A 14,288-nucleotide genomic window follows, 5' to 3' on the forward strand; every position below is an offset into this window, starting at 1 on the left:
CAGGCTATCTTCTGCTGTGTTCCAGTCCAGCGTTCCAGTCTACTACCTGCTGTTGTTCCTGGTTCCAGTCCAGCGTTCCAGGCTATCTTCTGCTGTGTTCCAGTCCAGCTCCCAGTCTGCTATCACCTGCTGTTATTCCTGGTTCCAGTCCTGCATTCCAGTCTCCGTCCTCAGTCTACTCCTCAGAGGGTGCCACCACTACTGGACTTTCAGCAACTGTTGATCCTGCCAGGCACCCATACCACTCTTCACTCCTGGCCCTCTGTCTCCATTCCAGGGGAACGGGAGTGGGAGCTGTAAGGGAGGTCTTTTCCTGCACTTCAGGCTCACAACCTACCAGGTACGTGACAGTAGCAGACAGCCATGTCTGAGCCTGAGCAGGGAACATCTCCCATGGAGGAACTCTGTGCACACCTGGCAGGATTGACTGAAGCAGTCAAAAGTCTGCAGCAAGGATACACCAGACTGGAGGAACGAGTGTTAACCCTGTCCAATCCCATTGGGGCCCAGGGAGCTTCCTCTGCTCCCGCTCCTTCAGTTGGGCCTTCCTCAACGGTGGTAATGCTCCCTCCGGAACCTAAGGTTCCCACACCTGAACGTTTCTTTGGAGATCGCCATAAGTTCAGAGCCTTCCGCAATTCTTGCGAACTATTTTTTGCTCTTCAACCACGTACCTTTTCCCTGGAGGCTACAAAGGTGGGCTATGTGATTTCTCTGCTCTCTGGTGACCCCCAAACCTGGGCCCATCGCCTCCTAGAGCAAAAAGACATATCTCTGACCAACCTCTCCACTTTCTTTGCCGCACTAGGTCAGCTATATGATGACCCCCAGCTATCTGTAACTGCAGAAACGGCTCTACACACCCTGCAACAAGGTCGCAGAGCAGCAGAGGATTATGTGGCTGAATTCAGGAAGTGGAGTGCGGATACTAACTGGAACGATGCGGCTCTCCGTTATCAATTTCGGTTGGGACTTTCTGATCCTCTGAAGGATGAACTGGCCAGGGTGGGTACACCACAGACTTTAAATGCTTTAATCGATCTAGCTATCCAGATCGATCGACGCCTACGAGAACGCAGGTCGGAGAGAGCTATGGGGTCTTCTCGTCCAACTTGGGTTACCCCTAAGGTTCCACATCACCCATCATCAACACCACCTACCTCCACGCTTAACTTACCTGAGCCAATGCAACTGGGTGTCTTGCGACCTTCGCTCACCCCAGAGGAACGACAACGTCGTCGTGCAAATAACTTGTGCCTGTATTGTGGGGAACCCAGGCACTACGTTAGGAACTGTCCTCTCAAGATCCGTAAGTGTTTTTCCCTATCTACTGACTATGTAACATCCCTGGTTAAAAATACCACTCACCTTGCTCTGCCCCTTCTGCTACAGCTTCCAGGGAAGGATCTACAAGTCACCGCCATTATTGATTCAGGAGCTTGCAGCTGTTTCATGGATTCTCGTTTTGCCATCCAACACCAAATACCCTTGTCACCTAAAGCTCATGGACTTTCTATCCATCTAGCTGATGGAACCGCTATCAGGTCTGGACCTGTCACCCAGGAGACTATGCCAATACCTGTTCTCATTTCCAACATGCATCAGGAACAGCTGCGCCTGGACATTATCGCTTCACCTCTGTTCCCCATAATACTTGGCATGCCATGGTTACAGGCCCACAATCCGGACATAAATTGGATCACGGGTGAGGTGACCTTTTCCTCTACTTACTGCCAACAGTTTTGCAGAACCCAGAACATCCAGGAGAACTCTACTCTGTTATGCCTAGATACAGATCCTAGTCTGCTTCAATCCATTCCTTCTGCCTATCATGATTTCCTGGACGTATTTAGTAAACAGAGGGCAGAGGTGTTACCCCCTCACCGGGCCTATGACTGTCCCATTGAGTTGCTTCCTGGTGCTGAAATTCCTTTTGGAAGAATATTCCCCCTGACTGAAGTGGAGCAAGGGGCATTGAAGGAATACATTGATGAAAACCTCAAAAGAGGCTTCATTCGTCCATCCACGTCCCCCGCAGGTGCAGGCATCTTCTTCGTGCAGAAAAAAGATAAAACTCTCAGGCCGTGCGTGGATTACCGCGAACTAAACAAGATTACTGTGAAGAATCGGTACCCTCTCCCCTTAGTACCAGAGTTGTTTCAGAGACTGGGGACGGCTACCATATTCACCAAACTTGACCTCCGTGGGGCCTACAATTTAGTTCGTATCAGGGATGGTGACGAATGGAAGACCGCTTTTCGTACCCGTTATGGGCATTTTGAATACCTCGTGATGCCTTTCGGCCTGTGTAATGCCCCTGCCACATTTCAATACTTTATTAACGATGTGTTACGTGACTTTTTAGACCTGTTTGTCATTGTCTATTTAGATGACATATTGATTTTCTCTTGTTCCCTTGAGTCCCATCGCAGGCACGTCAGGAGTGTATTGGGCCGACTTCGACAACACGGTCTGTATGCAAAGGCTGAAAAATGTGAATTCGAACAGGAAAGTATTCCATTTTTAGGGTTGGTCATCTCCAGTAAGGGCATTAAAATGGACCCCCAGAAGGTCACGGCTGTTCTAGATTGGCCAGTCCCGACTGATAAGAAAGGAATCCAGCGATTCGTTGGATTCGCTAATTTTTACCGCAAATTTATTAAGGGGTTCTCAGCTATCATTGCACCCATCACACAGCTTACCAAACAGGGTACACGCTTCCATTGGTCGGCCGAGGCTCAAAAGGCTTTTGAGACTCTCAAGGGCCTTTTTACCTCCGCCTCTGTACTGAAGCACCCAGATTCCTCTCTGCCATTTATTCTAGAAGTGGATGCATCTGAAATTGCTGTAGGAGCAGTATTATCCCAAAGACAGGGAACCAAGGCCCTGCTGCATCCTGTGGCCTTCTTTTCTCGTAAATTATCCACGGCAGAGAGAAATTATGATGTAGGTGACAGAGAGTTGTTGGCAATCAAGTCAGCATTGGAGGAGTGGCGCTATCTGTTGGAGGGTGCCGCTCATCCAGTTCTAATCTTTACAGATCATAAGAACCTGGAGTATTTGAGGTCTGCAAAGAGGTTGAAACCACGTCAGGCCAGGTGGGCTCTCTTTTTCTCCAGGTTCTCCTTCCATGTCACTTACCGTCCCGGCTCCAAGAATACCAAACCAGACGCCCTGTCTAGGATGTTCCATAAACCTCAAGAGATCTCCCCTCCAGACACCATTTTGTCTCCAGGGAACTTTCTTCTACTTCAGGGAAACCTGCTTTCCCAGATTAAACAGGCCTCCGCAGATATAGAATCTTCCATTAAGACAGAACTCCAGGTTAAGGATGGGTTATTGTGGCATGAGAATAGGATCTTTATACCTGAAACACTACGAGTTCCAGTACTAGAGCTCTGTCACGATCATGCGCTGGCTGGGCATTTTGGTGTGGCTAAGACCACTGATTTGGTTCAGCGCACCTTCTGGTGGCCTCAGCTGCGCAAAGATTGTAAGGAGTTTGTAGAGTCCTGTACCACCTGCCTTAGGAACAAAGGGCACAAGACGAGGGCATGGGGTCTACTAAAACCCTTGCCTGTCCCAGATAGACCCTGGAAAATGCTCTCGATAGATTTTATTGTAGAACTACCCCCGGCCGGGGGCTTCACTTCAATCTTTGTCATAGTGGACCGGTTGTCGAAGATGGCGCACTTTGTCCCAATGAAGGGTACCCCTTCAGCTACGGAAACAGCACAAGCATTCATTAAAGAGGTTGTCAGGCTCCATGGGGTACCAATTAACATCGTTTCAGATCGAGGGGTACAATTTACCTCTCGATTCTGGAGGGCTTTGTGTAAGACCTTGGACATTGAACTCTCGTTTTCATCGGCTTATCACCCCCAGACTAATGGGCAAACAGAAAGAACAAACCAGACTCTTGAACAATATTTGCGCTGTTTTTCTTCTTTTGCCCAAGATAATTGGATTGCTGTTTTACCATTGGCTGAATTCGCTTATAACAATTCTATTCACTCTGCTATCAAGCAAACTCCGTTTTTTGCGAATTATGGTTTCCATCCCTCATTTTTACCAAATTCTCTTCCAGAATGCACGGTACCCGCAGTCCAGGAGAAATTGGATTTCTTTACCTCTAACAACCAAGTTTTACAGGACACCATGACCAGAACCCAGGAGTACAACAAAGCGACCTTCGATAAAAAGAGGCGAGGTGAGCTCTTACTTGCACCTGGGGATCAGGTATGGTTGTCCACCATAAACCTTAGGTTGGCCTGCCCTTCCAAGAAGTTGGGTCCCAAATTTCTTGGACCATTCCCTGTTAAACGGAGAATTAATGAAGTTGCATATGAACTTGAACTTCCGGATTCACTAAAAGTACATCCAGTTTTTCACGTGTCCCTGCTTAAACCATCTATTACTAACCCATTTCCAGGTCGAAGTACGGATCCTCCTGATCCAATCCTGGTAGATGGGGAAGAGGAATTCGAGGTGGAGGCTATCATGGACCACAGGAAAAGAGGTAATCAAAACCAATTCTTAATAAAATGGAAGGGGTTTGGCCCAGAGGAGAATTCTTGGGAACCAGAGGATAATATTCATGCTGAAGACCTGTTACAAGCCTTTAAAACAGCTCATCCAGAAAGATTTTTTCAAAGGGGCATCCGGAGGCTGCCCCTTGGGGGGGGCAATGTCACGAAGATCCTGCCAGTAACCGGCGTCCCAGGCGCACGGGAACCCGGCCACGGGTCCCATTGCGCATGCGCGCGCGTTCACGGGTGCGGTCACGCACAGGCACGCGCGCGCGCACTCCCGCTAGTGTCCGGCGGGCTATTTAAATCTGCCTGTCACACTCCATCCCTGCTGTCTGCTCTACAGCGTTCTGTGAGTGTTACCTGATCTGATCTGTGTTTCCTGTTATCCGACCCGGCTTCCTGTTTGACGATCCTGCTATCTGCCTGCACCAGACTCTCTTGGCTTGCCTGACCATCCCTCTGTATTACCCCTGGTACCTCTGCTGTCCGAACGTTACTGACCACCGGCTTGTTGACCCTCCGCTGTGTTCATCAGCTTCCAGTCTGCTACCTGCTGTTGTTCCTGGTTCCAGTCCAGCTTCCAGTTTGCTATTACCTGCTGTTGTTCCTGGTTCCAGTCCAGCGTTCCAGGCTACCTTCTGCTGTGTTCCAGTCCAGCGTTCCAGGCTATCTTCTGCTGTGTTCCAGTCCAGCGTTCCAGTCTACTACCTGCTGTTGTTCCTGGTTCCAGTCCAGCGTTCCAGGCTATCTTCTGCTGTGTTCCAGTCCAGCGTTCCAGGCTACCTTCTGCTGTGTTCCAGTCCAGCGTTCCAGGCTATCTTCTGCTGTGTTCCAGTCCAGCGTTCCAGTCTACTACCTGCTGTTGTTCCTGGTTCCAGTCCAGCGTTCCAGGCTATCTTCTGCTGTGTTCCAGTCCAGCTCCCAGTCTGCTATCACCTGCTGTTATTCCTGGTTCCAGTCCTGCATTCCAGTCTCCGTCCTCAGTCTACTCCTCAGAGGGTGCCACCACTACTGGACTTTCAGCAACTGTTGATCCTGCCAGGCACCCATACCACTCTTCACTCCTGGCCCTCTGTCTCCATTCCAGGGGAACGGGAGTGGGAGCTGTAAGGGAGGTCTTTTCCTGCACTTCAGGCTCACAACCTACCAGGTACGTGACAGGAGGAATCCAATGCTCTGATGCTTTGAGCAGTCGCAGGTGCAGGAGCTGTGTTACTACACGTCCATCTTGCTCGGCAGTTGGCCACGCCCCCCCTTATTGCAAATTTTTTATTACCAAAAATATGTAGAAGAATACACTGAGGGAAAAAATTAGCTTTTTTTGCACAAAATTGGATATTTATTATAGCAAAAAGTACAAAATATTGTGTTTTTTTCAAAAATTTACGATTTTTTTGTTTATAGCGCAAAAAATAAAAACCACAGAGATGATCAAATACCACCAAAAGAAAGCTCTATTTGTGGGAAAAAAAGGATGTCAATTTTGTTTGTGAACAGCGCCGCACGACTGCGCAATTGTCAGTTAAAGCGACGCAGTGCCGTATCTCAAAAAATGGCCTGGTCATTGAGCAGCCAAATCTTCCGGGGCTGAAGTGGTTAAAAAATAAAAATAAATGTGTCCCCCCCGGTGTAGATCTATCATCAATCATAATGTCTGCCGCTACCGCCACTATACAAAAAAAAAAAGAGTTCCGCACTCGACGAAGGCTCCCGCAATCTGACAGCACCGCTTTCTGACAGTTCTTAAATAACTAAGGAGCGGGGCCACCTGATGACATCCCTGGATGATCCCGCCCCCTTATGACGTCATCGACCCAGCAATTGTTTTTTTCACTGACCTCTAGTAAAAGCAGACCTTCCATTAAAATGGAAGATCAGCTCTATCGACAGACCCCCATCCTCAAAATTAAATCACCTGCAAAAGTGATTTGAATATAAAGAAGTTCACTGTAAATGGTGACAACAGTAGAATATGTCTGGGCAACATGCATTAGCACAGAATTGTATAGTTTCCTGTGGAAGAGCATGTGACAATGTGATTTACAGGCAGGAGAGTGACCGGAGCAGAGTGCTGTTACCCCATAACACAAAGTGCTCAAAGACCATTTATATCAGTATCACCAGCTATTATTGTAATCTAGTGATTTAAATAAAAATAGGTTTCCCAAGTGAAATTATTAAGTTAGATAATAATATGTAATTTTAGTGGCTGGGTTTAAATCTACTTTAACCATTTCCGGACCACCGCACGCCGATATACATCCTAACTTTGAAGAGGAATATCGTTGTTATAGCAGCAGCTAGCTGCCATAACCCCGGTATCCATAGCTCCCAACTGTCCCTGATTTAAAGGGACTGTCCCTGATTTGGAGCAAAGTCCCTCTGTCCCTCATTCCTCCTCATTTGTCCCTCAATTTGGTCTGATCCATATAGATGTATAGGCGATCAAATCCTCTTCCTTGCTGGGTATGAGTGAGGAGAAGATGGCCCCCACCCGTCTCCATACCATTGCAGGGCGGGAGCGACGTCAAAACGTCACTTCTGCTCATAGCTCTTAAAGGGCCATTTTATTTTATTTTTTTACTGCATTTTAGTGTAAATATGAGATCTGAGGTCTTTTTTGACCCCAGATCTCATATTTAAAAGGTCCTGTCATGCTTTTTTCTATTACAAGGGATGTTTACATTCCTTGTAATAGGAATAAAAGTGACACTTTTTAAAAAAAAAAAAAAGAAAGAACGGTGTAAGAATAAAACATAAAATAAATGTAAAAGAAAATTTTTTAACGCGTCCCGTCCCACCGAGCTTGCGTGCAGAAGCGAATGCATACGTGAGTAGCGCCTGCATATGAAAACGGTGTTCAAACCACACATGTGAGGTATTGCAGCGATTGGTAGAGTGAGAGCAATAATTCTAGCCCTAGACCTCCTCTGTAACTCAAAACATGCAACCTGTAGAATTCTTTTAAACGTCGCCTATGGAGATTTTTAAGGGTAAAAGTTTGTCGCCATTCCACGAGTGGGCAAAATTTTGAAGCGTGACATGTTGGATATCAATTTACTCGGCGTAACATTATCTTTTACAATATAAAAAAAATTGGGCTAACTTTACTGTTGTCTTATTTTTTAATTCAAAAAAGTGTATTTTTTCAAAAAAAAGTGCGCTTGTAAGACCGCTGCGCAAATACGGTGTGACAGAAAGTATTGCAACGATCGCCATTTTATTCTCTAGGGTGTTAGAAAAAAAAATGTATAATGTTTGGGGGTTCTAAGTAATTTTCTAGCAGAAAAAACTGTTTTTAACTTGTAAACAAAAATCTCAAAAAGAGGCTCGGTCCTTAAGTGGTTAACAAACTTGTCTTGAGTTCCTTAAATGGCAGTGCTGTGGTACATTTTCTAATGTGACCTGCCTCTGTGCACAGATCTGTACACCCAAAAATCCTTTTAAAGACCAACATCTGTCCACAACAACAGATTGATAGCTAACTTTCCATTTGAAGATCTTGGATCTCTTATGTGTAAGGGGACCCTTAGGGCACCTTAGTAAGGGAGGAGCAGTAATGTATAGCACTAAGAAACAGTGAAAATAAATCTTCAGTAGATGCTTTTTAGCGGAAACGCGTCGGGTGGACTCACTTCATACCGCTACTGTTTTTGTTATACTTTTGATGACCTTTACCATGTGAGTTTATCTTTTAATCCTTTTTAATAAATCTTTGTTATACGGTATCACCCTATGCGAGTTTTTCATTTATTTTTGCATGGGATGTAAATACAGGCTTGGAGCCCCCTACTGGAGTGTTACCCTTATGCTGGTGTCTGAGATCATTGGTGCCGAGCTGCTGTCCTGATTTAGGATCTATGAGTGTGGCCTAAAGAGATGTACCTCTCTAGTTCTCTGGTGTAAAAGCCTTTGCGACTTGGGTGGTATATGCCTCTTCAAGTCACCAACATCTGGTAAGCCTCCTTGAGATCTTCGGTGGTGGCTCTCTCACTATTCCAGTTCCAATTGTTGATGTCCAAAGGTTATTGGTCTCAATGTTGAAAATACCCTTTATATTTTTGAACTTTTCCATACATTTTTTCTAACGTATGTCCGAACTGCTGCCTCTAATTTTTGGTTGCACATTGGTGTTTTAACTTACACTGGTTATTTTTTCTTCCAATTTTACTTTTTCTCTTTCCATTTTTTCACATTGTTTATATAAGCACATACGTACTGTAATTTAATTGTATTCATTGTCACATTTATTTACACTTGATATTAATGTCTAAGCAATTTATTAGTATGATTTTTATTTATTGATCATATCATATTGCATATATTCATTTGTTTGACACTTTGCTTTATTACTCTATATCCCTTGGTATTGGGAATTCAACACTGGTTTTATCACCGTATCAATCTAAAGGTTGTATTTAGGGTTTACAGCGCTACACTTATTTATTTTGTCATTTATGCTTTGGTCTATAGCTGTGTTGGCTACTGTTTACACTTATTATTTACACAGCACTGTATTTTCCTTATTAAACAGATTGATAGCTAACTTTCCATTTGAAGATCTTGGATCTCTTATGTGTAAGGTGACCCTTAGGGCACCTTAGTAAGGGAGGAGCAGTCATGTATAGCACTAAGAAACAGTGAAAATAAATCTTCATTAGGACCGTGGCACACAACACATCTTTGGAGATAATGGCGCAGTTGTAAAACCAACTGCAGGTTTGACATAGAAGTTGGTTACACCAGGGGCAGCATGAAATGTGAACTTCTGCATGAGGCTAGTAAAGAAGAGGAACAGCTCCATTTTTGCCAGTGTCTCTCCAGGGCAAGACCTTCGACCTAAGGAAAAAGGAGAAGAATGATTGTCAAAGTTTATAAACGCAACTTTAGAGACTACAAAAAAAACTACAATGCATATTCACTGAGTTTTATTATAGTGTCTACTTTTAATGTGAATTTTACATTTTAAACACTTGGTTTACCATCTTATACCGACTATGGAATTATATATGTAGCACCTTCTCAGGCAGGCTGTTAGGCTGGTTAGGTAAATTTAGTTTTTGATTCCTCAGAAATCAGTGGAGCAGCTTGTGACTGCTTTGGGCTGTCCTGGGCTCCACTGGTTGTAGGTTTGATTGCCCCCCACCTTCTAGATGTAGTGGGTTAGAAAGGCAAATCAGTAACCTGAATATTTATGTTGTTCCTGGAATTTCTGGAAGAGGGTGCCCAGAAGGTGGCAGGGACATGCAGAAATAGTGTGTGGTCTGGAGTTGCCTTTTTCTTGCCCAGGAGAAGTTTCCAGCCTGAAGGGCTACTGCCCTTCTAGGCAGCCCAGTTAAAATTCTACTTATGCTTATCAAGGTCCCAGCTATGCTGAAGCTGGGGAGCCTATTTGCTGAAAGTCTCTGGAGTTAATCAAGAGATTTCAATGAAGATCTGGAGAGTTCACTAGAGAAATGTCTTATATTGGAAGGCAGTATCCATGTATATCCAGGAACATTGTGAGTACAGACCTAAGTACAGGACAGGATCCTGGTTACTGTTGCTGCTGCTATCCCCTGTGTACCAATACTAGTGATGAGGTCTTCAAACATGTCCAACTGACGGAGACTCTTTACCATGTGATCAGCCGCGTCCAATCATGGCTGATCACGATGTAAACAGGAAGAGCCGTGTATCGGCTTTTCCTCAGTCGTGTCTGACAGACGCGAGTAGAGGAGAGCCGATCGGCTGCTTTCCTGACTGGGGGGGTCTGCGTTCATTGTTTATCAGCACAGCCCCCCCCTCAGATGCCCACCCAGGACCACCAGGGATGCCACCAGGACCACCAGGGATTGCCACCACTGATGACCACCAGGTATGGCATCCCTGGTGGGCATGGGTGGCAATGTGTGCCCACACATGATGCCAATCAGTGCCCACCAGCAATACCTGCCAGTGCCTCCTAATCAGTGATGCCAATCAGTGCCATCTATCAGTGCCCCTCATCAGTGTCCATCAGTGCCCATCAGTGCCGCTTATCAGTACCCATCAGTGCCGCCTTTCAGTGCCCATCTGTGCCGCCTATGAGTATCCATCTGTGCCACCTATGAGTGCCCATCTGTGCCGCCTATGAGTGCCCATCAGTGCTGCATATCAGTGCCACCTATCAGTGCACATCAGTGCCGCCTATCGGTGCCCATCAGTGTCGCATATCAGTGCCCATCATCAGTGCCCATCAGTGCCACCTCATCTGTGCCACCTTTTTGGTGCCACCTTATGCGTGCTCATCAGTGCCACCTTATCAGTGCCCGGCAGTGCAGCCTCATCAGTGCGCATCAGTGAAGGAGAAAACATATTTATTTACAAAATTTTATAACAGGAACGAAGAAAAACTTTTTTTTTTTCAAAATTTTCTGCCTTTTTTCATTTGTTTAGCAAAACATAAAAACCACAGAGGTGATCAAATACCACCGAAATAAATCTCTATTTGTGGGAAGAAAATGATAAAAATCTTGTTTGGGTACAGTGTAGCATGACCGCGCAATTGTCATTTAACCGCTTCAATACCCAGCCATAGTCAAATGACTCCCACAGATGGGATCTCCCATCCTGGGTGGGCGTCATATGACGGCCTCGGCTTTCTGCCGCTACTGCGGGCCCCCGCAGAGCGGCGATCAGGGTTCCGTCGCGTCCCTCGGGACACAGCCGTTCCCCGATGGGGGTATTGGAGTGGCGGCAGGCGGTGGGCGGCTGAGCTTCGGGAGCAGCGGACCGGTTACTATGCAGAGCGGCATTGGGAAGCAGCGTGCACGGTGCCCATGCGTGCCTCCGGTGGCGTGCAGAGCGGTGATCGGGGCTGAGGCTTTTCCCTTGGATACAGCTCAGCCCCGATCAGTGTAGCCAATGAAATGGCTCTTTACCACGTGACCAGCTGTGTCCAATCACAGCCGGTCACTAATGTAAACAAAACATTGTGTGTAACTGCTGTTGCTGGGTTCTCCTCTTCACACACCGATCCAGTGTGAGGAGGAGATCAGCTAACAGTGAGTTACACATTGTACTATACACATATGTACTACTGTGCCCAGATTGCCCCCCCTAGAGTACCTGTCATCAGGAGTACCTGTCCATCAGGAGTACCTGCCACATCACCACCTGCCACCAGAGTACCTGCCACCTCACCACCTGCCACCAGAGTACCTGCCACCAGAGTACCCGCCACCTCATCACCTGCCACCAGAGTACCTGCCACCAGAGTACCCACCACCTCACCACCGGCCACCAGAGTACCTGCCACCAGAGTACCTGCCACCTCACCACCGACCACCAGAGTACCTGCCACTAGAGTATCTGCCACCTCACCACAGTACCTGCCACCAAAGTACCTGCCACCTCACCACAGTACCCACCACCGCACCAGAGTACCCGCCACCTTACCACCTGCCACCTGAGTACCTGCCACCAGAGTCCCTGTCACCTCACCAGAGTACCTGCCACCTCATCACCTGCCACCAGAGTACCTGCCACCAGAGTACATACAGCCAGTCAGCCACTATGTCCAGAAAGGTGTACACTCCATAAGAGGCATACCAAATACTCAGTCTGACCGATGAGAGCAACGGGGAGCTCTCACTGCTCAGTTCTGCTTCCAATTCTGGTCCGGAATATGAGCCCCCCGAAGGCAGCACATCAGGATCCGAATCAGAGGAGGAAGCAGCCCATCATAAAAAGACGACAGTCTGAACACTAGGCAGCTACCAGCAGTGCCAAAGGTAGTAGACCCCAGGAGGAGGGGCCCAGTACAAGCGCTGCTAGACCCCAGGAGGACAGGCCCAGTACAAGTGCACGCCAAAGAATTAGGGCCCAAACCCAGCTTCCAGATGCCTTGGCAAACCCATTGTGGCTGCCTTCTACCACAGGGTCAGCCACAATCCCCACTTTTACAGCACAGCCAGGTGTTCAGGTCAACACATCAGGTTCTTCCCAAATGGATTTTTTAAATTTATTTTTCCCTGACGAATTGATTCAAGGCATCGTGGACCAAACCAATCTCTTTGCCCAACTATTCATTGCAACCAACCCCAGCTCCAGCTATGCCTGCCCTTTTGAATGGAGACCCCTAACAGTGGTGGAGCTTAAATTGTTTTTAGGCCTAACGCTCAAGATGGAGCTTACAAAAAAAATGAAATGCATAAGTATTGGTCGACCAAACCCATCCACCATATGCCAATTTTTTTCATCGGCCATGTCCAGATCCCGATACGAAAATATAATGCGCATCCTGCATTTCAGTGACAACTTACAGAGCTCCCCCCCCCCCCCGAAATCACCCAAACTTTGACAAACTATATAAAGTTTGCCCCCTAATTAATTTTTTTCCAAGAAGTTTGCCGAACTTTATGTCCCTGACAAAAACATATCTGTGCACGAATCCCTTGTGCATTTCACAGGCCGGCTGGGAATCAAGCAATATATCCCCAGTAAGAGGGCGAGGTACGGCTTGAAGCTTAACAAGCTTTGTGAAAGCGCCACCGGTTATGTGCACTCATTCCGCGTGTATGAAGGCAAAGATTCCCAGCTCCAGCACCCTGAGTGTCCCTCATCTCGTACATGGGAATAAGTGGAAAAATTGTTTGGGAGTTGGCATTCCCACTCCTCCAAAGGGGTATCATATTTACATGGACAACGTTTACACTAGTTTGCCCCTTCTCCACCACCTATATATGAAAAAAAACTTTGGCCTGTGGTACAACAAGGAAAAACCAAAAGGGCTTCCCACAGTGTCCTGTCACCACAACCATTCAAAGGGGGGAATCGACAAGCTTGAGGAACGAGGAAGTGTTGGCTGTGAAGTGGAGGGATAGGAAAGATGTGTACATCATGTCCACCATCCACGATGACACCTCGGTGGAACTTCAGAGAAGACGCGGTACCATTCGCAAGCCTTCCTGTATCAACGAGTACAATAAATACATGAGGGGGGGATTTAAATGATCAAATGTTGCAGCCCTATCTTTCAACAAGAAAATCCCTCTTCTGGTACAAAAAAGTCGCAATTTACTTTTTTCATTTGACCCTTTTAAATTCTTTCATCATCTACCAAAAATCAACGGAAACACCCACCACCTTCATAAAGTTTATTGAAGACTTTGTCACTGCCCTGATCTATCAGAAAGTATCCCCCCCAGAAAGCATTCGCTCCGATTGTGTCAGCAGACTACATGAGCACCATTTCCAGGACCATATTCCACCAACAGGATCCGGAAGACGACACCAAAAAAAATGTCGGGTGTGCACCAAAAGAGGAATTAGGAGAGATACCAGCTTCCATTGTCCCAACTGTCCCTCCCAACCTGGCCTTTGCATTGGAAAATGCCTCAAGCGATATCACACTCTGGAAAACTATTAGCCCATATTTCTAATACTGCCATTTCCCCGTATTCAATTTCTGTCCTGAATATTTCCCTGCCTCAACCAACCATATCATTGTCTTCCGTGTGAAATTACCCTGGCCTGTTTCTCGACTATGCCTCTGTCTACTGTTTGCATTGTTTTTCCGCCATGTTTTTGCCTTTCACGTGAACTGACCCTGGACTGTATCGACTATGCCTCTGCCTACCGTCTATTTCTGCCTTTTACCTGCACTGACCTCGACCTGTTGACCATGTTTTTGCCTGCCCCTTGGATTGATCTTTCACCCTGCTACACAGGGGTCTCACATATGTGAGGGGCTCCAGAATAGTGTTCTGAGTTCAGAAAAACAGGTTTTGGTTT

At 46.6% G+C, this 14,288-nt stretch overlaps 1 protein-coding gene across 1 annotated transcript in view; it reads right to left on the reverse strand.

The window, feature by feature from the left end:
* Window positions 1-8,343: 8,343 nt before the first annotated feature.
* The window catches only part of LOC141139200 (cytochrome P450 2K6-like), a 116,996-nt gene continuing 111,051 nt past the window's right edge, over window positions 8,344-14,288 (reverse strand). The window contains exon 9 of the mRNA XM_073625118.1: window positions 8,344-9,371. Within this exon, the coding sequence (XP_073481219.1) occupies window positions 9,190-9,371 (182 nt within the window). The 3' untranslated portion in view covers window positions 8,344-9,189. The remainder of the gene's footprint in view (window positions 9,372-14,288) is intronic.

Source organism: Aquarana catesbeiana, linkage group LG04, assembly GCF_042186555.1.
Source record: "Aquarana catesbeiana isolate 2022-GZ linkage group LG04, ASM4218655v1, whole genome shotgun sequence".
NCBI lineage: Eukaryota > Metazoa > Chordata > Amphibia > Anura > Ranidae > Aquarana > Aquarana catesbeiana.